At 47.3% G+C, this 27,050-nt stretch overlaps 1 protein-coding gene across 1 annotated transcript in view; it reads right to left on the reverse strand.

The window, feature by feature from the left end:
• SSC4D (scavenger receptor cysteine rich family member with 4 domains) overlaps positions 1–25,272 on the reverse strand; it is a 65,889-nt gene extending 40,617 nt beyond the window's left edge. The window contains exon 1 of the mRNA XM_066587984.1: positions 25,158–25,272. Within this exon, the coding sequence (XP_066444081.1) occupies positions 25,158–25,272 (115 nt within the window). The remainder of the gene's footprint in view (positions 1–25,157) is intronic.
• Positions 25,273–27,050: the final 1,778 nt, after the last annotated feature.

Below are 27,050 nucleotides of genomic sequence, written 5' to 3' on the forward strand. Positions count from 1 at the left end.
TCATCATGCCATCTCATGTGCCCAGGAAAATGCCATTATAGACTATTATCCTTCTTGGACAAAGTGTGCATGTGTGGAGGTTCCAAATTATGGGACAACTGTTTTCAAATCATACCCCCTATCGGGATTGCAATGGTATACCTAATAAACGTGTATAATGTGTGAGACAACATAAAAGGTAAGACAGTGATAAATTAGGCCAGAAGGTAGGATGCCTGAGCTTTGGACGACAGTTGTCTAGCATCCTAGATCATACAGTAGTAGTAGTAGTTACACCTTTGTGTTACCCCATGATGTTATAAATGGTAAGCTCTGAATGCACACTCTTCAAGAGAGCTGCGGATAATTGACTAAGGCCAAAAGGTAAGCCTCATTTAATATCTATGGGTATGGCTCATACAATGGTTTATTTATCCACTCATACTATGAATGAAGGAAAAGTTAGTGAAAGCTACAGATTATCCAGATGGTATTGGAGTTTCACAGTAATAGGGCTGGCTACTCAAACTAATTGTTGCAGCGGTGCTGAGACCGCTGCCGGATTGACGAAGTCTGGTGCAGGTTTTAGCTATGTGTTGCAGTAGTGCTGAGATCGCTGCCGGATTGACAAAGTCCAGTGCGGGTTTTAGATTTGGTTCTGCACCTTCTAGTGCAGTAGGTGTGACGTAATGTGGTCACATCTGTAGGTGATTAGCTGGATATTTACCTGGACTGGATAGTGAGCTAGTTGCTGTATATTGTCAGTTGCTCGCTGTTTGAGCTTGCAGTAAGTGGCTCCTGTGGACAGCGTGGTATCCGCTGTGACCATACTCTGGTCTGCTCTGTGTGCTGCGGCTTCACCATCAGCTAAGTGTGGTGTTTCATTTGTTTTTCCTTTTGGGGTTTGCTTTGTCCTTTATTTTTGTTGGCCTAGTAGGGTTACTTAGGTCCCAGGTATGAGTGCAGGGCCACATCTATTGAAGCAATCAGTCTGTCATGTTAGGCAGGGCTCTCTCCCTCATTGTTACTTATTTAGGGAAAGACTTCCCGTTTATTTTGCATTGTATTGGCTGCTGCACATTGGGATATTATTTGTGCATAGCTGCAGGTGCAGGTCCAGCATATCTTTGGGGGACATTACACTAATGCAGTTCGAGTTTAATTGATTGTTATTACTAAACAACACACAACAGTGCTAGATTATTTTATAGCTACCCAAAAGTGTACTTTTTTACACTTAGGTGTTCTCATGCATCAAACACCTGAGTATGACTTAGGGCAAAAAGGGAAATCCAACCCAGACATGACTAAATGGTTGCATCATGTTTCCTCATGTTATATCTGTACCCATACACAGAAAGCATGAGTCTCCTACTCATACTCCTAATGATTTGTTTGGCAGGTGGTTTTTAGCTTTATCGGGGTTTAAGACCTTAGTAGGTCTGGCATGGCTTATGTTGGTAGTTTTTCTCCTATTGCCTTGCCTACTACTCCTACTCATGCGCACTATTACTGGTACAGTAGAAACCATGGTGGAAAGGAAAACCGCTGCTTATGTTATGACTATTGAAATATAAACCCTAGACCAAAATAATGATGCTCTGTAGGTATACTGAGCATCAAAGGGGGAATATGGTAGCTGGGATCCAGATAAAAAAAGAGTTAATGCAAAATTAACCAACAGTAACACCGTAAAGTAGGCATGGATGAATGGAAGAGGGGATGGGCAGCAGATTGTCTGCCTCCTCTTGTTTCAGTGAAGGGGTGAGTGAAATTAGGGGAACGTTGGGAAACATTTGATAGTTTCTGACTGCTGTGCACAATAGTAACTGCATACCAGAGGAATTAGCATTTAGAGAAACCAGCAGAGAGGATGGTAAAAGATCTAAAATTTGCAGGTAACACAGTATTTCTGGCAGCTGAAACACATCTACTGCTGTCTTATTGCTGCAGACAACTATTATTGGCGGCCTGGTCACTTGTTTCACATATGGGGTATCCCAAAACTGAGGGTGTTGGGACTATTCTTTAACATTTTACATTATAGTCAGTAAATCAACTACTTTTGTGCAGTATTTCTTTGTATCAATCATTTTTATTGAAATGTTAAATTGTTACTTTGTTACATGTTGAGATATACAATCTGCTGGAATCCTTGTACACATTTCCTTTTCTTATACAATTGTAAGGTGAACTGGGGAGGAGTAAGGGGAGGGGGGAAGGCTTGGCTAGGAGGGAGCAGAGGTGGGTGGGGGGGTGAGGTTTCATTTGTGCAGTATTGATTCTCACTGAATACAGAACAAGGTGGTAATATCAGTTGTGTGAAATGACAATTTAGCACTGCCGCATATGTGTTTCTATTTGTGTATGTATGTCTGTGCATGCAGAGTAATATCTTTTGAATGAGACTATATTTTTAATCAACAATGTGTGTTGTGTGTCTAATTCTCATAATATATATTTTCTGTATATTGAACAAAATTATATGGGGGGGGGGGGGATTATGGCTGTGCAACCAAAACTTTGGCATTAAAAAGTCACAAACTACGGTACATACTTTTACTTTTTGTCTTTCTCTTGCGACTTTTCCTAAGCAGTGAGAAAAGTGGGTGGGGCTTAAACATTTATTGTAATTAATGTCAGAAACTGGTGTAAGTTATAACGCAAATCTACGACTGTTCATAGCTGCTCTAGACTTACATTTCTGACATGTTGCAAACAGATAAAGATGCCCCAAACCTATTAAAAGGCATGCACCTATTAATACATTTGACTTCTCTTCCCAGCTCACTGCTGCTAAAGACTGGCTTAAGATAACAGTTTCTAGTAAATTCCATCGTTAAGATTATTTTTAGATGAGTGTGTAGTGGCCCGGCGGGTCCTACAGAACATTCACATCAACACCTGTCCTGTCTCACCTGTCTATGTGCCTTCCTTGGGCATAGAAAGTGCCATACATTGGAGAAACCCTGTTTCTTCTTCCCCTCTTCTAAGCCTAGAGCTTAGTTCTGACATTAGCTGACTGCTCATTGGCTAATTGTCAAGTTCACATTGATTGGAGCAGAGTCCAGGGCGGGAGGAATTCAATTAGAGTCCCTATGTGGGAGGAGAGAAGAAAAGTGCGTGCGGGAACTGAAAGAAAAGATAAAAGTGGGGAGGTGAGTGAGTGAACAGCAGTTAGAGCTGGCTGGAGTTGGAAAGGAGGGTGTCCTGTCGCAGTTAGCTGTTGGAGGAGAGAGGTCATGTCGGAGAAGGAAGAGGTGTTCGTGCAGGAAAGAAAGCAGTATCTTCACAGTCTACCCGAGGTTGAGCCAGGTCTCATTCTGCTCCCTTGGTATTCCACAGCAGAGAGGAGGAGAATCTACCTGAGGTCGCTCTTCCACTAAAACAGTGAGTCTAAAACTACGCAATGAACTCAAAGCCAGGATTAGTCTAACAACCACCTTACACTCTGCTTCACCTACACTTTGTTAAATCTTAGTCATCCCTTCAGTTAGATAAATGAGTGGGGAATTGTCTTAAGTCAGCTTCAGTGAAAGAAAAGGAGAGAGCGATGAAGTCAATTGCTATTCAAATCAATATTGCTGTTATTTACATCGTGTTCAATTTACTGCATATTGCTATACCTGCTTGCACCATCACCAAGTACTGCATTTGGAAGCTTTGTATATTTAACGGTTACAAATACCAGCTTAGTAAATCTGCATACTCCCAGATTACTACCACAAGCTACCAGACTCGTCTCAATTATTTCATCAACATTCCATCCCGACGGTTCAGGTTGGAGTACTGGCATCACCCATGACAAGACAGACCTTCCTGTTAAGCGTACCACGGTAAGTGATTTTTGGCCTCTGCGCGACAGCTGGGCAGGGCATTGTTATCGCCACTGTTGGGAAAGGTTACAGAGTAGAGATGAGCGAACGTACTCGTCCGAGCTTGATATTCGTGCGAATATTAGGGTGTTCGGGATGCTCGTTACTCGTAACGAGCACCACGCGGTGTTCCGGTAACTTTGTTTCCTCTCTGAGACGTTTGCGCGCTTTTCTGGCCAATTGAAAGACAGGGAAGGCATTACAACTTCCCCCTGTGACGTTCAAGCCCTATACCACCCCCCTGCTGTGAGTGGCTGGGGCGATCAGATGTCACCCGAGTATATAAATCGGCCCCTCCCGCGGCTCGCCACACGTGCCTTGTGACTTAGCTGAGGGAAAGTGCTGCTGCTGGTGCTGCTGTAGGGAGAGCGTTAGGAGTCAGTGTAGGCTTCAAGAACCCCAACGGCCCTTCTCAGGGCCACATCTACTAGTGTGCAGTACTGTGTTAGCACAGTAATTTTTTTTTTTTTTGTCCAAAATTGGATCTGCAGAGCATTGCGCCCAGCAATAGGGACAGAAGTGGGGGTTAGGCAGGGAGAGTGGTAGGAGTTAGTGTAGGCTTCAAGAACCCCAACGGTCCTTTCTAGGGCCACTTCTATCCGTGTGCAGTACTGTCCAGGCTGCTGTTAGCAGTGTTGCATATTTTTTTTTTTTCTCAAAACCGGCTGTGCAGAGCATTGCACCCGGCATTAATACTACAGGGATAGAATTGTGTAGGCAGGGCCAGAAGACATTTATTATTCATTGAATACACGCAGTGGGGTCTTCCCTTTGCTAAAAAGGAAAAGAAATTATATTTGGCCTGCCTGTGTCAGTCCTAAGGTCTGCGTGTACGTGTGTGCTGCGTGTACAACGTACAAAAATCAGACGCAACCAGCTACGCTTTACTGCAGCCTAGCGCCATTGTCTTTCCTGACTGGCAAATACCTGCTCTGCTAGAGTTAATAACTCTGCTACACTATAGTTGTGTGACACTTTTTGAGGGCCACACCACAGATATTAAACTTCTTGTTCATTGAATATACGCAGTGGGGTCTTCCCTTTGCTAAAAAGGAAAAGAAATTATATTTGGCCTGCCTGTGTCAGTCCTAAGGTCTGCGTGTACGTGTGTGCTGCGTGTACTACGTACAAAAATCAGACGCAACCAGCTACGCTTTACTGCAGCCTAGCGCCATTGTCTTTCCTGACTGGCAAATACCTGCTCTGCTAGAGTTAATAACTCTGCTACACTATACTTGTGTGACACTTTTTGAGGGCCACACCATAGATATTAAACTTCTTGTTCATTGAATACACGCAGTGGGGTCTTCCGTTTGCAAAAAAGCGAAAACATTATATTTGGCCTGCAGGCTTGCGCCAATTTATTTCCTGCCTGGGAAATCAAATCACTGGTAATACAGCATGCTGAGGGGTAGGGGTAAGCCTAGAGGACGTGGACGTGGACGAGGACGCGGAGGGCCAAGTGAGGGTGTGGGCACAGGCCGAGCTCCTGATCCAGGTGTGTCGCAGCCGACTGCTGCGCGATTAGGAGAGAGGCACGTTTCTGGCGTCCCCACATTCATCGCCCAATTAATGGGTCCACGCGGGAGACCTTTATTAGAAAATGAGCAGTGTGAGCAGGTCCTGTCCTGGATGGCAGAAAGTGCTTCGAGCAAGCTATCATCCACCCACAGTTCTGCGCCGTCCAGTGCTGCAAATCCGAATCCTCTGTCTGCTGCTCCTCCTTCCTCCCAGCCTCCTCACTCCACTACAATGACACCTGCTCAGGAGCGGGAACACTCCCAGGAACTGTTCTCGGGCCCCTGCTTAGATTGGGCAGGAGTGGTTCCTCTCCCACCAGAGGAGTTTATCGTCACTGATGCCCAACCATTCAAAAGTTCCCGGGGTCCGGGGGAAGAGGCTGGGGACTTCCGCCAACTGTCTCAAGAACTTTCTGTGGGTGAGGAGGACGATGACGATGAGACACAGTTGTCTTGCAGTGAGGTAGTAGTAAGGGCAGTAAGTCCAAGGGAGCAGCGCACAGAGGATTCGGAGGAAGAGCAGCAGGACGATGAGGTGACTGACCCCACCTGGTGTGCAACGCCTACTCAGGACAGGTCTTCAGAGGGGGAGGCAAGGGCATCAGCAGGGCAGGTTGCAAGAGGCAGTGCGGTGGCCAGGGGTAGAGGCAGGGCCAGACCGAATAATCCACCAAGTGTTTCCCAAAGCACAACCTCGCGCCATGCCACCCTGCAGAGGCCGAGGTGCTCTAAGGTCTGGCAGTTTTTCACAGAGACGCCTGACGACCGACGAACAGTGGTGTGCAACCTTTGTCGCGCCAAGATCAGCCGGGGAGCCACCACCAACAGCCTGACCACCACCAGTATGCGCAGACATATGATGGCCAAGCACCCCACAAGGTGGGACGAAGGCCGTTCACCGCCTCCGGTTTGCACCGCTGCCTCTCCCCCTGTGCCCCAACCTGCCACAGAGATCCAACCTCCCTCTCAGGACACAGGCACAACCGTCTCATGGCCTGCACCCACAGCCTCACCTCCGCTGTCCTCGGCCCCATCCACCAATGTCTCGCACCGCACAGTCCAGCCGTCGCTAGCGCAAGTGTTGGAGCGCAAGCGCAAGTACGCCACCACGCACCCGCACGCTCAATCGTTAACCGTCCACATAGCCAAATTTATCAGCCTTGAGATGCTGCCGTATAGGGTTGTGGAAACGGAGTCCTTCAAAGCCATGATGGCGGCGGCGGCCCCGCGCTACTCAGTTCCCAGTCGCCACTACTTTTCCCGATGTGCCGTCCCAGCCCTGCACGACCACGTCTCCCGCAACATTGTACGCGCCCTCACCAATGCGGTTAGTGGCAAGGTCCACTTAACTACGGACACGTGGACAAGCACAGGCGGGCAGGGCCACTACATCTCCCTGACGGCACATTGGGTGAATTTAGTGGAGGCTGGGACAGAGTCAGAGCCTGGGACCGCTCACGTCCTACCCAACCCCAGAATTGCGGGCCCCAGCTCGGTGGTGGTATCTGCGGCGGTGTATGCTTCTTCCACTAAAGCACCCTCCTCCTCCTCCTCCTCCTCAACCTCTGTCTCGCAATCTAGATGTGTCAGCAGCAGCAGGACGTCGCCAGCAGTCGGTGTCGCGCGGCGTGGCAGCACAGCGGTGGGCAAGCATCAGCAGGCCGTGCTGAAACTACTCAGCTTAGGAGATAGGAGGCACACGGCCCACGAACTGCTGCAGGGTCTGACAGAGCAGACGGACCGTTGGCTTGCGCCGCTGAGCCTCCAACCGGGCATGGTCGTGTGTGACAACGGGCGTAACCTGGTGGCGGCTCTGCAGCTCGGCAGCCTCATGCACGTGCCATGCCTGGCCCACGTCTTTAATTTGGTGGTTCAGCGCTTTCTGAAAAGCTACCCACGCTTGTCAGACCTGCTCGTAAAGGTGCGCCGGCTCTGCGCACATTTCCGCAAGTCCCACACGGACGCTGCCACCCTGCGCACCCTGCAACATCGCTTTAATCTGCCAGTGCACCGACTGCTGTGCGACGTGCCCACACGGTGGAACTCTACGCTCCACATGTTGGCCAGGCTCTATGAGCAGCGTAGAGCTATCGTGGAATACCAACTCCAACATGGGCGGCGCAGTGGGAGTCAGCCTCCTCAATTCTTTTCAGAAGAGTGGGCCTGGTTGGCAGACATCTGCCAGGTCCTTCGAAACTTTGATCAGTCTACCCAGGTGGTGAGCGGCGATGCTGCAATCATTAGCGTCACCATTCCTCTGCTATGCATCTTGAGAAGTTCCCTGCAAACCATAAAGGCAGCCGCTTTGCGCTCGGAAACCGAGCCGGGGGAAGACAGTATGTCGCTGGATAGTCAGAGCACCCTCCTGTCTATATCTCAGCGCGTTCAGGAGGAGGAGGAGGAGGATGAGGAGGAGGGGGAAGAGACAGCTTGGCCCACTGCTGACGGTACCCATGCTGGTTGCCTGTCATCATTTCAGCGTGTATGGCCTGAGGAGGAGGAGGATCCTGAAAGTGATCTTCCTAGTGCGGACAGCCATGTGTTGCGTACAGGTACCCTGGCACACATGGCTGACTTCATGTTAGGATGCCTTTCTCGTGACCCTCGCATTCAACGCATTCTGGCCACTACGGATTACTGGGTGTACAAACTGCTCGACCCACGCTATAAGGAGAACCTTCCCAGTCTCATTCCCGAAGAGGAAAGGGGTTCGAGAGTGTTGCTATACCACAGGACCCTGGCGGACAAGCTGATGGTAAAATTCCCATCCGACAGCGCTAGTGGCAGAAGGCACAGTTCCAAGGGCCATGTAGCAGGGGAGGTGCGTAGATCGAGCAGCATGTACAGCCCAGACAGTGCAACAGTCTTTAAGGGCCTGGCCAGCTTTATGGCTCCCCAGCAAGACTGTGTCACCGCTCCCCAGTCAAGGCTGAGTCGGCGGGAGCACTGTAAAAGGATGGTGAGGGAGTACGTAGCCGATCGCACGACCATCCTCAGTGACGCCTCTGCCCCCTACAACTACTGGGTGTCGAAGCTGGACACGTGGCCTGAACTAGCGCTGTATGCCTTGGAGGTGCTTGCTTGTCCTGCGGCTAGCGTCTTGTCGGAGAGGGTGTTTAGTGCGGCTGGGGGAATCATCACAGATAAGCATACCCGCCTGTCAACCGACAGTGCCGACAGGCTAACACTCATCAAGATGAACAAAGCCTGGATTTCCCCAGACTTCTCTTCTCCACTAGCGGACAGCAGCGATACGTAAGCAATACGTAGGCTGCACCCGCGGATGGAAGCTACGTTCTCTCTCACCATCCAAAACGGGGACATTTCTGCTTCATCAATCTGTGTCTAATATTCCTCCTCCTCCTCCTCCTCCTGCTCCTCCTCCTGAAACCTCACGTTATCACGCTGAACGGGCAATTTTTCTTAGGGCCACAAGGCTCACTCATAATTTTTCGAAACAATTTTTAGATGTTTCAATGCTCTGAAAAGCGTTGGAACTTTAACTTGAACCAATTTTTCGTTAAACTGGGCTGCCTCCAGGCCTAGTTACCACTTAAGCCACATTAACCAAAGCGATTAATGAATTTCACCTGCCCTCTTGGTTGGCCATGGCCAATTTTTTTCATGTACATTAGTACTGTTGATACAGCAATTTTTGTGGGCCCTCGCCTACAGTGTAATCCAATAAATTTTTAGCCCACCTGCATTAAGCACGACATTACTACCTCAGCTGTGTTGGGCAATGCAATGGGATATTTCTATGTACCGCCGGTGGCTTCCTGGCACCCACCCATGCTGTAGGTGCACACGGAGTTTTTACTACATCTGTACACTTGAAAAGAACCCCAGTCTGACTGGGGCATGCAGTGTGGGCCGAAGCCCACCTGCATTAAGCACGACATTACTACCTCAGCTGTGTTGGGCAATGCAATGGGATATTTCTATGTACCGCCGGTGGCTTCCTGGCACCCACCCCTGCTGTGGGTCCACAGGGAATTATAAATGCATCTGTTTCCACTTGTAAAGAAGCCCAGTCTGACTGGGGCATGCAGTGTGGGCCGAAGCCCACCTGCATTAAGCACGACATTACTACCTCAGCTGTGTTGGGCACTGCAATGGGATATTTTTATGTACCGCCGGTGGGTTCCAGGAAGCCACCCATGCTGTCGGTCGACAGGGACTTCACAATACGGAGTTGTACCTGCCTGTGTCTATGAATTAAAAAGCCCGGTCTGACTGGGGCATGCAGAGACACCTTGACAGAATGAATAGTGTGTGACACATAGGTTCCCCATTGCTATGCCCACGTGTGCAGCTCCTGATGGCGGTGGCACAGGATTCTATTTCTTATTGCTTCTGTACAGCATTGTGGGCTATCGCCCCGCCACTCTTAAAGAGGGTCGCTGCCTAGCCGTGCCAACCTCTGCAGTGTGTGCCTGTGGTTCCTCCTCATGGCAGACGCACTTCTAAATAGACATGAGGGTGGTGAGGCATTAGGGCAGCTGAAGGCTGCGCAGGGACACTTTGGTGTGCGCTGTGGGGGGGAGGGGGGGGGGCGGTTGGGCAGCATGTAACCCAGGAGAAGTGGCAGTGGAGTGTCATGCAGGCAGTGATTGTGCTTTGTTGGAGGTAGTGTGGTGCTTAGCTAAGGTATGCATTGCTAATGAGGGCTTTTCAGAAGTAAAAGTTGTTGGGAGGGGGGGGGGGCACTCTTGCCGCTATTGTGGCTTAATAGTGGGACCTGTGAACTTGAGATGCAGCCCAACATGTAGCTCCTCGCCTGCCCTGTCCATTGCTGTGTCGTTCCCATCACTTTCTTGAATTGCCCAGATTTTCACACAAGGAAACCTTAGCGAGCATCGTCGAAATACAAAAATGCTCGGGTCGCCCATTGACTTCAATGGGGTTCGTTATTCGAAACGAACCCTCGAGCATCGCGAAAAGTTTGTTCCGAGTAACGAGCACCCGAGCATTTTGGTGCTCGCTCATCTCTATTACAGAGTAATCCGTGACAACAATTCTACAAACCCTGTGATCTCCCCTCCTTTGGCGTGCTCAGCCAAAGTGTATTGTAACATGTCTGTAATATCAATCCGTATTATGGATGCGTTACAGATGACATTTCAACCATCATCAATGTCATCAGTATTTCATTAGTATTTGCCTTGATATATTTTATTTTCTACTGGGCAAATACTGATCCGGCTTTACCCAATAGAAAAGAAATGCAATACAGAGACAAATGCAAAAAAATTAGATCATGCTGCAAAAATGGCTGTAAAAATAACACCATGTGAATAGAAAAAAACATTTACATTAGCTCCATATTATGGGCCACAAAATACAGACCAAATACAGAGCTAAAGTATACTCATCTAAAAACAGCGTGAAGTTTATCATCTACTACAGCCATCCCTCCCAAGTGCCTGAATTCAGCAGGTCAGTCCCTGATTTTGAGCACTGTCCCTCTGTTCCAGGAAATGGTCCAATTACACAGTAGCACTGACAGCTGGGAGGAACATTAACGGGAACCTATCATCACCTTTCAGCCTCATAATCTACATTATGGGCTCAAAGGTGAGGAAATGTGGAGTCCAAGCACCTGTGATTCATACCCAACCAATTGCCTGTCCCTTCGAAGTTGGCTGAAAAGAGTCACACTGTGCATGAGCCAACTTTGCGAGGGCAAACAGGGAATCAGATCAGTATGGAGCTGGGAGGTGAGGACAGGTTCCCTTAAAGACTAGAAGATAAAGTAAAATAGTAATATTAGGTTCTCTGGGACAGTCAACTTCTCTAAGGTATTCAAGATTGAAATAGCTGTTAGCATCTAGATGTATTCCAGAAATGGCATCTACTTCCACCTACAACCTATTTTCAAAACTTCGCTCTCAGACCGTTTCTTGTTTGCAAAAATTGACTCCAAGTCATTAACTTACTGTATGCATAATATGTACTAAAATTATTTTTCCCAATGTACATATAAAATTACTGAGCAGAATTTGGTAGAGTTGTACTTTAATTAATCATGATCTCAAAATTGGGAAGTCCCTTTAATTATATTTAGTTGAAGGAAGGACAAAAACAACTGCTCTTCTGTAAGACATGTGCAGCATATGAAAAGACTGATGGTGACATTGTACTACCCTTCTTTTCCTATGACAATATCTTGGCATTTCTTCTTATCATAAATTGAAATCAGTTATCTCCTTTCTTACAAGGATGGGAAAGAAAATGGAAATATTCTATCCACACTCTTATCTGTCTGCGACTGTTTTAAACCAGTTTCTAGGGTTTGAAGTTTGATCTGCAGGTTTTGTACTGTATTTGATTAATAGAAACAAGATGTTCCATTCTGTATGGTCAAAATCATTTATAAGGAAAAATTCTCTACTTATTGTTATATCTGTAATAAGCAAATACAAATGAATACAAACTAACAATGATATACATAACTAAAATTAATATATATTTACAATATTTGCAACTAAGTATTTGAAGCAGAAGGGGGCCCCATTGCAAGGATCAAAATTGACCCACTATTATGGTGCAGATTTTGTTACCCGGGACAAAAGTGCTTGTTTCTGTCTCCAAGCGATTTCCATGATTCTTGGGTCAAATTCTCACCCTACTGCTTATAATGTGGTTCCGCTGGATAGGGAAATATTTTACAAGTTCATTTTATAGACTGTCACAGCTGCAGATCAGGGAGAAGTGAATTAAATTCCGTTAGTTAGTCTTACTTTTTCAATTTGGCACAAAAGTATGTATTTTTGGTTGTTAAAGGGGTTTTACCAGAATAACATGTTATCCCCAATTCACAGGATCTCAATAACGGGGTTCCGGTGTTCCCTGTCCTCTTCACTGCAGTGAGGAGGAGACAGAATGGAGGGTTGGTCATGGAAGCGCACTTGTGCTTCCTGTGACTGCCAATACCTGAGCGGTAACCCCCTAGAGTATTTCCATCGTTGTCAGTGAAATTAATGGAACACTGATTGCGCAGGAGGGGGGGGGGGGGGGGGGGAAGCGACCCTTGCAGTGACAGGAGAGCAGAACATGGGAGTCCCGTTCTCAAGATAAGCAGGGGTATCATTGGTGAGGCCCCCACTGATCAGCAAGTTATCCCATATCTAATGGATGGGGGATATCTTGATATTCTAGTACAATGCCTTTAAGGACTCATGCACTGTCATATTACAGATCCTTGTACAAAATATGGAGTCCATAGCATGCTATTGGCCAATACTGTACCTCCAATTATTTTATACCACCATTCTTTGTCACATCATATTATGGAGGAATTATTTCCTAGAATCACTGCTTCTAGGGTCAGGTCCACTCAGGTGTATTGTAACAAGTCCATAATATAGATCTGTAATATGCACATGTTACAAATGACATTGCCACCGTATTTCATCACGGTTTGATTTGTGTTGCTGAGGTGTGGCCCTAGGAGCAGCTAGAGAATTTTTAACTTTTTTTAAAACTTTCTGGATGTCCAGACGCAGACCCCTGCCTCCGCTAAACTATGGAGGGGGGGGGGGGGGGTGGGTCCAAGCTTCTGTTTCATATTATGGTGTAGATAGCTGCAGCGAGGGAGGGAAGAAAAAGAAAGCTGCTTCATTGATTTGTGTAGCAGTCCTATCACATGGCATCCTCTACAATCCGCCAGTGACCAAGAGGGGAAGCTGGAGCCTACAACATCAAGCAGTCACCCAGCAGTTCCCTGTGTGAAGCCTTGCTGCTCCCCTTATCACCTTTGCCAATACAGTAATGAGCTACAGCTCCACTGTGGTAAGAGGATATGCAGGAGATGAGTGGTCCGAATGAAGGGGGTCCATTCATGATGTGGCAATGCCACAGGCTGCGGATGGATTCGGGTGTCAGCAAGTGGCAGCGACGGTGGTTCCACTACTCATCCCTTTCCCAAACCGCAGCTGTGGGGAAAACACTGCAGTGTGAATGGTGTTGGGTGCTACCCGCAAAGTTGGGTAGGGTGAGATGGTGGTTTGTCAAGTTCGTGATGACAGTCCGTATGTAGGCCGAAGCTTACTTTGGACAAAATAATAATAAAAATGGAAAAAGTTAAATAAAAAGGGAAAATTGTTCTTTTTCCCTGGAGTGTAGTGTGGTACCTCAGTGCAGATGTTATTGGTGGTGAGAAGGAACTCCAGGAAGCAGGTTGAACAGTAAATCAATAAAACAATTTATTTTCCGGAGGGAGGTATTCTTTAAACATCATATACACAGCATTACTTCTTATGTGAGGTAGATGATGACAGAGTAAAATACAGGAACATACATCTGTATACTTTACTTTGAGAATTGTAACTCTGCCTGTTGAAAATGAAGGACTCTTCTATATGCTGTGCTTTGCCTTTCCATTCATCTCTCTCTTCGCTCTGTTTACATCTCCTATTACTCTTTTGCTACTGTTTCTGACTATTACTATTCCTTGTTAACTACCTTTCTGTTCACATAAATTTTCTCTTATTCTCTCTAATTCTTTTGTACATTCAGGCTTTTGAACTCACTTTTCCACTTCCCACTGCACTGGCTTTCTCCTCAGGTTGCTTCCTCTTCCTTGACTAGGCCTCGAATTCTCTCTTCTCTCTCAGACTCAGTCTCCCTCAAACTCCACCCCTCTACCTATTTAACTGTAACTTTTCACCCAACCCGTGAGGAGGGCTAATCCTCCAATCACGGGCTCTTCTTGTCTTGCTACCTCACTAAATACTTACCCTCATCTGTTGCTAGCTGACGAACAACCCAGTAAGAATGGGGGACCTGCCGGTCACATAACACAGTGGTGAAGCAGTATATGAGTGCAAACCATAACTTTTCACAATTAAATCAATAAACGCAATTAACCATGAAGTGACTACATAAGTGCTGTAGTGACCCTAATCCAGGACACTATATAGACACTGTAGGGCTACCATACTGTGAGTCCTTCCACTCCTACTGTAGTTTTCTCAGGACCCCAGAAGTCCCCCTTTACTGCTTCATGGTCCGGGGCCCTGAATATAAAATATAAGTAAAACTGTGTAATGTGTATATACTGTATGTGTGTATAGTATATTTGTTTGTAATAGGTCTGTGTGTAGATAGATGTATGTGATGTCAACATATGTCTAATGTCTGTATGCATTTTTGTGTAACATAAATAAGATTGTGTAATGTGGATGTGTGTGAAAAAAATATATAAAGGGCCCATTCACATCTGCCTTGGAAGTTCTGTTCAGAGCCTCCAGAGAAGATCTGGAAAAAAAATATTTTTTTGTATTCCCCCAATAAAAAGTTAATAAAAGTTAGTGAATAGGTTATAAGTAGAGATGAGCGAACGTACTCGTCCGAGCTTGATATTCGTGCGAATATTACGGTGTTCGGGATGCTCGTTACTCTTAACGAGCACCACGCGGTGTTCTGGTTACTTTCAGTTTCCTCTCTGAGACGTTAGCGCGCTTTTCTGGCCAATTGAAAGACAGGGAAGGCATTACAACTTCCCCCTGTGACGTTCAAGCCCTATACCACCCCCCTGCTGTGAGTGGCTGGGGCGATCAGATGTCACCCGAGTATAAAAATCGGCCCCTCCCGCGGCTCGCCACACATGCCTTGTGACTTAGCTGAGGGAAAGTGCTGCTGCTGGTGCTGCTGTAGGGAGAGCGTTAGGAGTCAGTGTAGGCTTCAAGAACCCCAACGGCCCTTCTCAGGGCCACATCTACTAGTGTGCAGTACTGTGTTAGCACAGTATTTTTTTTTTCTTTTCTCCAAAATTGGATCTGCAGAGCATTGCGCCCTGCAATAGGGACAGAAGTGGGGGTTAGGCAGGGAGAGTGTTAGGAGTTAGTGTAGGCTTCAAGAACCCCAACGGTCCTTTCTAGGGCCACTTCTATCCGTGTGCAGTACTGTCCAGGCTGCTGTTAGCAGTGTTGCATTTTTTTTTTTTCTCAAAACCGGCTGTGCAGAGCATTGCACCCGGCATTAATACTACAGGGATAGAATTGTGTAGGCAGGGCCAGAAGACATTTATTATTCATTGAATACACGCAGTGGGGTCTTCCCTTTGCTAAAAAGGAAAGAAATTATATTTGGCCAGCCAGTGTCAGTCCTAAGGTCTCCGTGTACGTGTGTGCTGCGTGGACAACGTACAAAAATCAGACGCAACCAGCTACGCTTTACTGCAGCCTAGCGCCATTGTCTTTCCTGACTGGCAAATACCTGCTCTGCTACAGTTAATAACTCTGCTACACTATACTTGTGTGACACTTTTTGAGGGCCACACCACAGATATTAAACTTCTTGTTTTTCATTGAATACAGGCAGTGGGGTCTTCCCTAAGCTAAAAAGGAAAAAAATTATATTTGGCCTGCCTGTGTCAGTCCTAAGGTCTCCGTGTACGTGTGTGCTGCGTGTACAACGTACAAAAATCAGACGCAACCAGCTACGCTTTACTGCAGGCTTGCGCCATTGTCTTTCCTGACTGGCAAATACCTGCTCTGCTAGAGTTAATAACTCTGCTACACTATACTTGTGTGACACTTTTTGAGGGCCACACCACAGATATTAAACTTCTAGTTTTTCATTGAATACACGCAGTGGGGTCTTCCCTAAGCTAAAAGGGAAAAAAATTATATTTGGCCAGCCTGTGTCAGTCCTAAGGTCTCTGTGTACGTGTGTGCTGCGTGGACAACGTACAAAAATCAGACGCAACCAGCTACGGTTGAGTGCAGCCTTGCGCCAATTTCTTTCCTGCCTGGGAAATCAAATCACTGGTAATACAGCATGCTGAGGGGTAGGGGTAGGCCTAGAGGATGTGGACACGGCCGAGGACGCGGAGGGCCAAGTGAGGGTGTGGGCACAGGCCGAGCCAGTGCGGTGGCCAGGGGTAGAGGCAGGGCCAGACCGAATAATCCACCAACTGTTTCCCAAAGCGCCCCCTCGCGCCATGCCACCCTGCAGAGGTCAAGGTGCTCTACGGTGTGGCAGTTTTTCACAGAGACGCCTGACGACTGACGAACAGTGGTGTGCAACCTTTGTCGCGCCAAGATCAGCTGGGGAGGCACCACCAACAGCATGCGCAGGCATATGATGGCCAAGCACCCCACAAGGTGGGACGATGCCCGTTCACCGCCTCCGGTTTGCACCACTGCCTCTCCCCCTGTGCCCCAACCTGCCACTGAGATCCAACCCCCCTCTGAGGACACAGGCACTACCGTCTCCTGGCCTGCACCCACACCCTCACCTCCACTGTCCTCGGCCCCATCCTGCAATGTCTCTCAGCGCAGCGTCCAGACGTCGCTAGTGCCACAGTTTGAGCGCAAGCGCAACTACGACGCCACGCACCCGCACGCTCAAGCGTTAAACGTGCACATTGCAAAATTGATCAGCCTAGAGATGCTGCCGTATAGGCTTGTGGAAACGGAGGCTTTCAAAAGCATGATGGCGGCGGCTGCCCCGCGCTACTCGGTTCCCAGTCGCCACTACTTTTCCCGATGTGCCGTCGCAGCCCTGCACGACCACGTCTCCCGCAACATTGTACGCGCCCTCACCAACGCGTTTACTGCCAAGGTCCACTTAACAACGGACACGTGGACAAGCACAGGCGGGCAGGGCCACTATATCTCCCTGACGGCACATTGGGTGAATTTAGTGGAGGCTGGGACAGAGTCAGAGCCTGGGACCGCTCACGTCCTACCCACCCCCAGAATTGCGGGCCACAGCTCGGTGGTGGTATCTGCGACGGTGTATGCTTCCTCCACTAAAGCACCTTCCTCCTCCTCCTCCTCCTCCAACGCAACCTCTGTCTCGCAATCAAGATGTGTCAGCAGCATGTCGCCAGCAGTCGGTGTCACGCGGCGTGGCAGCACAGCGGTGGGCAAGCGTCAGCAGGCCGTGCTGAAACTACTCAGCTTAGGAGAGAAGAGGCACACGGCCCACGAACTGCTGCAGGGTCTGACAGAGCAGACCGACCACTGGCTTGCGCCGCTGAGCCTCCAACCGGGCATGGTCGTGTGTGACAACGGCCGTAAGCTGGTGGCAGCTCTGCAGCTCGGCAGCCTCACGCACGTGCCATGCCTGGCCCATGTGTTTAATTTGGTGGTTCAGCGCTTTCTGAAAAGCTACCCCCACTTGTCATACCTGCTCGGAAAGGTGCGCCAGCTCTGCGCACATTTCCGCAAATCCCACACGCACGCTGCCACCCTGCGGACACTGCAACATAGGTTTAATCTGCCAGTGCACCGACTGCTGTGCGACGTGCCCACACAGTGGAACTCTACGCTCCACATGTTGGCCAGGCTCTATGAACAGCGTAGAGCTATAGTCGAATACCAACTCCAACATGGGCGGCGCAGTGGGAGTCAGCCTCCTCAATTCCTTTCAGAAGAGTGGCCCTGGTTGGCAGCCATCTGCCAGGTCCTTGGAAAATTTGAGGAGTCTACCCAGGTGGTGAGCGGCGATGCTGCAATCATAAGCGTCACCATTCCTCTGCTATGCATCTTGAGAAGTTCCCTGCAAAGCATAAAGGCAGACGCTTTGCGCTCGGAAACAGAGCCGGGGGAAGACAGTATGTCGCTGGATAGTCAGAGCACCCGCCTGTCTATATCTCAGCGCGTTGAGGAGGAGGAGGAGGAGCATGAGGAGGATGAGGAGGAGGGGGAAGAGACAGCTTGGCCCACTGGTGAGGGTACACATGCTGCTGGGCTGTCATCCTTTCAGCGTGTATGGCCTGAGGAGGAGGAAGAGGAGGAGGAGGAGGATCCTGAAAGTGATCTTCCTAGTGAAGACAGCCATGTGTTGCGTACAGGTACCCTGGCACACATGGCTGACTTCATGTTAGGATGCCTTTCTCGTGACCCTCGCGTTACACGCATTCTGGCCACTACGGATTACTGGGTGTACACACTGCTCGACCCACGCTATAAGGAGAACCTTCCCACTCTCATTCCCGAAGAGGAAAGGGGTTCGAGAGTGTTGCTATACCACAGGGCGCTGGTGGACAAACTGATGGTAAACTTCCCATCCAACAGCGCTAGTGGCAGAAGGCGCAGTTCCGAGGGCCAGGTAGCAGGGGAGGCGCAGAGATCAGGCAGCATGTACAGCGCAGGCAGGGGTACATTCTCCAAGGCCTTTGCCAGCTTTATGGCTCCCCAGCAAGACTGTGTCACCGCTCCCCAGTCAAGGCTGAGTCGGCGGGAGCACTGTAAAAGGATGGTGAGGGAGTACGTAGCCGATCGCACGACCGTCCTCCGTGACGCCTCTGCCCCCTACAACTACTGGGTGTCGAAGCTGGACACATGGCCTGAACTCGCGCTGTATGCCCTGGAGGTGCTTGCTTGTCCTGCGGCTAGCGTCTTGTCAGAGAGTGTGTTTAGTGTGGCTGGGGGAATCATCACGGATAAGCGTACCCACCTGTCAAACGACAGTGCCGACAGGCTTACACTCATCAAGATGAACAAAGCCTGGATTTCCCCAGACTTCTCTTCTCCACCAGCGGACAGCAGCGATACGTAAGCAATACGTAGGCTGCACCCGCGGATGGAAGCTACGTTCTCTCTCACCATCCAAAACGGGGACATTTCTGCTTCATCAATCTGTGTCTAATATTCCTCCTCCTCCTCCTGCTCCTCCTCCTGAAACCTCACGTAATCACGCTGAACGGGCAATTTTTCTTAGAGCCACAAGGCTCACTCATAATTTTTCTAAACAATTTTTATATGTTTCAATGCTCTTAAAAGCGTTGAAACTTTAACTTGAACCAATTTTTCGTTAAACTGGGCTGCCTCCAGGCCTAGTTACCACTTAAGCCACATTAACCAAAGCGATTAATGGGTTTCACCTGCCATCTTGGTTGGGCATGGCCAATTTTTTGGATGTACATTAGTACTGTTGATACAGCAATTTTTGTGGGCCCTCGCCTACAGTGTAATCAAATGAATTTTTAGCCCACCTGCATTACAGCTGACGTTACATCCGCTGTGTTGGGCAATGCAATGGGATATTTTTGTGTATCGCCGGTGGGTTCCAGGGAGCCACCCATGCTGTAGGTGCACACGGAGTTTAACCTACATCTGTACACTTGAAAAGAACCCCAGTCAGACTGGGGCATGCAGTGTGGGCCGAAGCCCACCTGCATTAAGCACGACATTACTACCTCAGCTGTGTTGGGCAATGCAATGGGATATTTCTATGTACCGCCGGTGGCTTCCTGACACCCACCCCTGCTGTGGGTCCACAGGGAATTATAAATGCATCTGTTTCCACTTGTAAAGAACCCCAGTCAGACTGGGGCATGCAGTGTGGGCCGAAGCCCACCTGCATTAAGCACGACATTACTACCTCAGCTGTGTTGGGCAATGCAATGGGATATTTCTATGTACCGCCTGTGGCTTCCTGGGACCCTCCCATGCTGTCGGTCCACACGGACTTCACAATAGGGAGTTGTACCTGCCTGTGTCTACTTATAAAGAACCCCAGTCTGACTGGGGCATGCAATGTGGGCCGAAGCCCACCTGCATTTAATCTGACGTTAGCTCTGCTGTCCAGGGCACTGCAATGGGATACATTTATGTACAGCCGGTGGGTTCCAGGGAGCCACCCATGCTGTGGGTGCACACGGAATTCCTATTGCGGAGTTGTACCTGCCTGTGACTATTTATAAAAAACCGCGGTCTGACTGGGGCGTGCAGACACCTTGACAGAATGAATAGTGTGTGGCACATAGGTTCCCCATTGCTATGCCCACGTGTGCAGCTCCAGATGGAGGTGGCACAGGATTGGATTTCTCATTGCTTCTGTACAGCATTGTGGACTATCAGCCCGCCCCTTTTATGGGGGGGGTCGCTGCCTAGCCATGCCAACCCTCTGCAGTGTGTGCCTGCTTTTCCTGTGGCAGACGCACTTATACATAGACATGAGGGTTGTGTGGCATGAGGGCAGCTGAAGGCTGGGCAGGGACAGTTTGGTGTGCGCTGTGGACACTGGGTCGTGCGGGGGAGGGGGGTTGGGCAGCATGTAACCCAGGAGAAGTGGCAGCGGAGTGTCATGCAGGCAGTGATTGTGCTTTGTTGGAGGTAGTGTGGTGCTTAGCTAAGGTGTGCATTGCTAATGAGGGCTTTTCAGAAGTAAAAGTTGTTGGGAGGGGGGGGGGCCCACTCTTGCCGGTATTGTGGCTTAATAGTGGGACCTGTGAACTTGAGATGCAGCCCAACATGTAGCCCCTCGCCTGCCCTATCCGTTGCTGTGTCGTTCCCATCACTTTCTTGAATTGCCCAGATTTTCACACATGAAAACCTTAGCGAGCATCGGCGAAATACAAAAATGCTCGGGTTGCCCATTGACTTCAATGGGGTTCGTTACTCGAAACGAACCCTCGAGCATCGCGATAATTTCGTCCCGAGTAACGAGCACCCGAGCATTTTGGTGCTCGCTCATCTCTAGTTATAAGTTTCCCAAATTGACAACATTGTAAAATACAACTCATCCTGCAAAAAACACAGGCGACAAAGTCGCACGATTTTGTCACGTTGCTATAATGCTACAAATCGCATGTATGTGAAACCCATGCTTTCCTATGGGTTCCTTCACACATGCGATGTTTTGTAGCACGCTCCAACCCGACACAAACACCTCGCGGGTCCGGCGATATGCCTGCGACTTGCGATGTTTTGTAGCTCATATTTCCCTATGAAGCCTTCCTCTCTGTTGCATCGCATCACACGAAAACGCGATTTTCGTTTGGTGTGATGCAACTTTGACAGTAGGAAAGCCTACTGTCAAAGCCCTAAACTAAGCCCTTGCAGCACGGGAAAAATAACCAAAAATACATGCATCACCTTAAAAGTGCTGTCCGCCGCCTCCACAGCTTCTTCCCGGGTCCCCGCACTGTCTCTTTGCATCATCTTCTGGCTGGGGATTGAAAAATCCCTGCCTCCTGGAAGCACTCCCTGGGATTGGCTGATGCTTAGCCAATCACTGCCAGTGCTCAATGAACGGCTGTTATTAAACCAATTACAGCCATTCATCGAGCACTGGCTGTGATTGGCTAAGCGTCAGCCAATTACAGGCAGTGCTACCAGGAGGCGGGGATTTTTCAATTCCGGCCAGAAGATGAAGAAAAGAAGCTGTGCCGGGACCCAGAGAGAAGCTGTGGCGGCGCCCCGGACAGTGCAGGAGAGGTGTATACTTTTTTTGTTTCTTCAGCTACAGCTTATTTTCGGGGTATGGCTTATATTTCAAGCCCCCCGCCTGAAAATCCTTGCATTTGATGCTACAAAGTTGCGCGACTTTGTAGCGCTACAAAATCACAGTATTGCTGCAAGAATACGCAGCGATATTGCAAAGATCAGCGATGTGATATCGCTGCAATTTTCTCATGGCGATGCCGTGTTGCCCATGTGAAGGAGGCCTTAACCTGACTCACCGATAGGAGGCATAAGCACTGAAAGTGCCTAAGGCAGCATGAACTCTAAATACGGCTAGCTAGAACCTGGCTAGATAGAATCTCTTTGAATATGTACAAAATAAAGGATTTTTTTCTGGCAGAAATTCTAAAAACCGGTGTAGTCAGTTATTTGCCAATTCATTTAGCAGTTCTCTGTTGTGCAACCCGTGTGCTTCCTGAACTTATTACATGACTTTGGCGCTTCAGTTTATCTTCTAATTCATCTGTCTGCCTCTAGTTTCTGGTCTTGGCAGGCAACTCAGAATTTCTCCTGAAATAATACTTTGGTTGACATTTTATTAGCTTCTCATGTATGGCCTCATATCCACAGGGGTTGGGTAAAACACTGTGGGTCTTCCAGCATCATTTTACTGGTGTTTGTAAATACTGGGTCTGCCGATAGAGAGCCGTCAGAGACCGCGTATGGGTGCGAGTGTACTGCACATGCCCACGTATTACACACACACGGTCCTGCGCAGTGTGACGGTTATGCTACAATCTATTTCTTGTGCGTATCCACACGCACGTATGCATGGCTAAATGAACGTCTATTGACTTTCATTGAGTCTATCCACCCCGTATCACGTGGCTCTGCATCGCATGCATAACACGTAAGTGAAAAAACGCCCATGGACATGAGCCCTAAGTTGAAGGAGTTCCTAATTTTTATATTATTCATTGTTTCACTGTACCATGCCTTGATTTACAAACTTTTTGTATCTAGTATCAGGATCATTGCATTGGAAATGTATTATATTTTATTTATACAATCAAGTATACCAGGGGCGTAACTAAAGGCTCAGGGGCCCGGATGCAAAAGGTGACCTGGGGCCCCCCTCTATCTGTAACTGTACCCGTACCCATACCTAAACCATGCTGCACAGAGGCATAACTTGAAGCTTCTTGGCCCCAATGCAAAACCTGTAACAGGGCCCCCAACTATAATGCTTTATTCATAGTACTGGTCTCCCTATATGGAGAAGAGAGGCCTTATGGGCCCCCTAAGGCTCCTGGGCCCGGGTGCAACCACATCCCCTGCACCCTCTATAGTTACGCCCCTGAAGTATACCATACCCAAAAGGCTATAATGCTTTCTACAAAACGTTGTATTTCTATTCACTCAAATTGCAAAAAAATGGGAAGTAGCTGGAAAAAGCTAACATGACATGTGCCCTGGGTGCTGGTTCCCAGGGGGGGGTTAAGCCTTTGGCAGGGTATTTAGAGACAGGGCTACAGCACTGAGCTGAATCATTGCACCTGGTGAAGAAAGCCCAGCTACACCTCTGCCCAAAGCACCTTTATTATTACAAATAAGTTTTCAAAAATACCACATTGATGTGAGATAACAGAGATTAAACAAGAAAAGAATATTTCGGCCGTAATACATAGTTTTCACCACTAATAAAATATAGAAGGTGAACAAAATAACTGAGACATCTAACTGTATATTTATATCAAACCAAGAAATTGGACGCCTTCTCCTTTAAATTCTTCTCATTAAACTTTAGACAAGTATACAACTATGTGTAGTGAGATACTGATTTTTTTCTGGGAGTACTAACGTTTCCACTCTGCCTCAGATACTGTGCTGTATACATTCCCATTGATGTTTTCAGTGGTTTAGTGTGGAGAGCACATCATGTGTTTTCCTCTTTTTGGTTGATAAGCTCAATCTTGTATTTGGCTTTAAATATGATAAGAAGAAAGCAGCATACAGATGTATCCACCCATAACTTAGCTCTAATTTGGTTAAAGAGCTTGTTCACAGTGGCATAGATATAGGGGATGCAGGGGTTGCAAGTGCTGGTTGTGATTGGCGGAGCCGCGGCACTTGAGAACCAATCAGAGGCAGCGCTTCCTGGAGGCGAGGTTTTTCAAACTCTTGACCAGGAAGCTCTGCCTGGGGTCTTCAAACAAGTGCCAGAGATACAGAGGAGATGTACGGCAGAGCTGGACAGCACCTCTTAGGTGATGTATTTGTTTTTTTTTTCATTCGGCTAGGGCTTATTGTGGGGGTAGGGCTTACATTTAAAGCCCCCACCTCCGAAAATCCCATCAAAAGAGCAACACAAAATGGCAATATCGCTATGAGAAAATGCAGTGCTATCACCCCCAAAAAATGATTCATTATCACTGATTTTCTTGTGGCAATATCGCTGTCGCCCGTGGTAAAAAGGCCTAATAAAGAGGTATACTAGTACTGTGAAAAGGATCACGTAAGGTAGGGGTGTCAAATTCATTTTCACAAAGGGCCACATCAGCCTTATGGTTGCCTTCAAAGGGCCAAAGTGTAAAACTGTATGGTAATAGTGACCCCCTTTAGTGGCCCCAATAGTAATAGTGTCTCCAGTAGTAATAGTGCCAACATAGTGGCCCCAGTAGTAATAGTGTCCCCATAGTGGCTCCAGTAATAGTGACCACTATAGGGGCCCCAGTAGGAATAGTGATTACCATAGTGGTTCCAGTAGTAATAGTGTCCTAAATTGTGGCCCCAGTAGTAAAAGTGATTCCCATAGTGTCCCCAGTAGTCAGTGTCCATATTTTGGTGGCCCCAGTAGTAACAGTGCACCCATAGTGGCTAAAGTAATAATAGTGTCTCCTATATTGGCCCCAGTAGTAATAGTCACTGTCTGGGAAACATCCCTACAAGCCTTCTATTCACTCAGCCTGCAGCTTCGGTCCGTCGGTGACAGCTGCTGCTGAGTCTGTGACTGCTGACCTCTTCCCTCAACATCTGTCCTGTGTACAGGACGGTGCACATAGACGCCATGAGGAAGATCAGCAGCCGCAGACACTGCACTGCCGCTGCAAGACTGGAGCTGCAGGCTGGGTGAGTGTAATCCTTGTAGGGATGCTGTCTGGTCGGCAACCACTTAAAATGAGGGGGCAGACCAGATTTAAACCCAGACCTTGTGTTGAGCACTATTACTGAGAGGCGATCACTGAGGGATACTATTACTGTGAGGGCACAAAAAGGATGTGGCATAAGGAAAAAGAATTTGCTATGTGTCCCACAAAACGTTGGCCTTTTTTATTGCTCAAAAGTTGGGTGGTATGGCTGTTGTAACTTTTTATTTCCAGTACCCATTGTTGCCACCTTGCCCCCAATGTAAATATTGCCAAGCCATCATCACCACTCTACCACATAAGCTGTACACTTTGACAGCAGGTATCACCTGTTTTTGGGCTTTTTAACCTTAGAATTGTTTTAACTCCTAACTTTCTTTCCAGCTTAAAGGAAACTCTGATCATCACTAAAATAGTCAACATGCTGAGCAGGCGTGATAAAAGCAATGCTGCAGATGTTTTTTGAACAGCTTTAAAATATTAACTTCTTACCTGATGGATTAACTAGTAGAAGAAAATAAACAGATGGCACAAGGTAAGCAGTCAGCATCCAGAGAGCTGGTCTTAATATTCGGTGTTCATCTAAGAGGTATGGACCTTCTTTCATTTCTCCAGTCATATTATAGCACCAATAATCATTTATCCCCCAAATTCTGGGAGAAGTCCTTAAACCTGAAGAGAAAATAATTATATATAAAGGAATAATTCAAGTTCGCTGCTTTTTCTTGGGACTAATTACTTTTCTCATTGTCATACTTCTATACCAATGGCCCTTTTACATGCAACAATTATTGTTCAAAATTTATTCAAACAAGCAAAAGTGAGCGATAATTGTTACATGTAAATGCGAAGCTATCGTGCACTATTCATTCACTTGTCGTTTATCACTGAGTTTCAGCCTGCATAAAAATAGTCGGTAGGTAGTTTGTTTTTCGTTTAATTTAAACGGCATTCATTCAGTCATTTGAAAGACTGAAGGACTTGAGGTGAGGGTTGATTGTTTGCTGTGCTAAACACAATGACTACTTGTTAATACATGTTAGCAGAAGACAATGGGTTTTCTTCACACAGATTAAAAACCTGCCAGCCAGAGATTCCTTGCATAAACACCCCCCCCCCCCACCTGAGCGAACATATACAGTGTTTACTTTAATTAATGAGGGAAATAGAGAGAATTTCAGAAAATTACCTGTACATATAAATGCTCAGCTTTTTATGCAAAAAAGTCACTAATTCATTTGGTCGTTCGATCATTCAAATGATAATTGCATGTAAAAGGGCCTTTAAAGAGGTTTTCCAGTTTAAAACTATTGATATCTTAATCACAAGTCATGAATAGCAGGCTGGAGGGGGGGTTGATATCTGACATTCCCACAAATGGCTGATGTGAATGGAATGGAAGACTCAAAGCATGGTCTGTAGTGCAGTGGCTCAGCACGAACGTGCAGTGAATGGGAAAGATCTGCACTACCATACTGGGCCACTGCATAATGGAGGGCTGCAGCCCGTCAGATCAGTTATTGGCAGGGGTGCCACTTATCAGACTCCAACCAATCTGCTATTGATCACCTATCCTACCGTGTTTTCCCGAAAATAAGACAGTGTCATATTAATTTTTTTTTAAAAAAAAAGGTTTAACTTTTTTACATGTATAGCTGCCTGGACACTATTTGAATTGACTTTTTAAATTAACTGTTAGCAAGGCTTAATTTTGGAGTAGGGCTTATATTTCAAGCATCCTCAAAAAGCCTGGAAAATTATTTTGCATCCTCAAAATTCTGGAAAATCATGCTATGTCTTATTTTCAGGGTATGTCTTATTTTCAGGGAAACAGGGTATTAATAGTTATGAACTGGAAAACTCCTATACATGTAATGTAGACACCCACTAAGGCATTGATGTTCAAAATAAACTTACTTCAGCACCAGTTCTGCTTTTCGAAAGGCATTTGTTCTGTGTTTTTTCCACAGCACACACATTTATAACAGGTGGAGAAATGTTGGCTTACAGCGCATAGGATCTAAAAAACAAATCAGAATAAAAGAAAAATAAGAAAATGCTGCTCAAGTTCAATAACTAGCCAAACTATCCACAGCATTTAAATGTGTGATTCTCATTACCTTTATTCTCCACATGCATGCATAATTTATTTTGGTAGATAGAAGCACAAATAGCCTAAATAACCTCACATAATAACAGACATGTTAAATGGCAATGAGCTAATTATTGTGAAGGACTTTATCTGGATATAAACTGGGAAGCTGAAACCTGCGGATCTCATAAAGGTAATGAGTTTCTGTCAATAACTAAAGATAATTACCTTTTCTAGCTTGTGTGGGACCCAACTAGAGGGCCATTATGGACTTATTACCCAACAGCCCTAAC

Source organism: Eleutherodactylus coqui, chromosome 1 (genome assembly GCF_035609145.1).
Source record: "Eleutherodactylus coqui strain aEleCoq1 chromosome 1, aEleCoq1.hap1, whole genome shotgun sequence".
In the NCBI taxonomy this organism is placed as follows: Eukaryota; Metazoa; Chordata; class Amphibia; order Anura; family Eleutherodactylidae; genus Eleutherodactylus; species Eleutherodactylus coqui.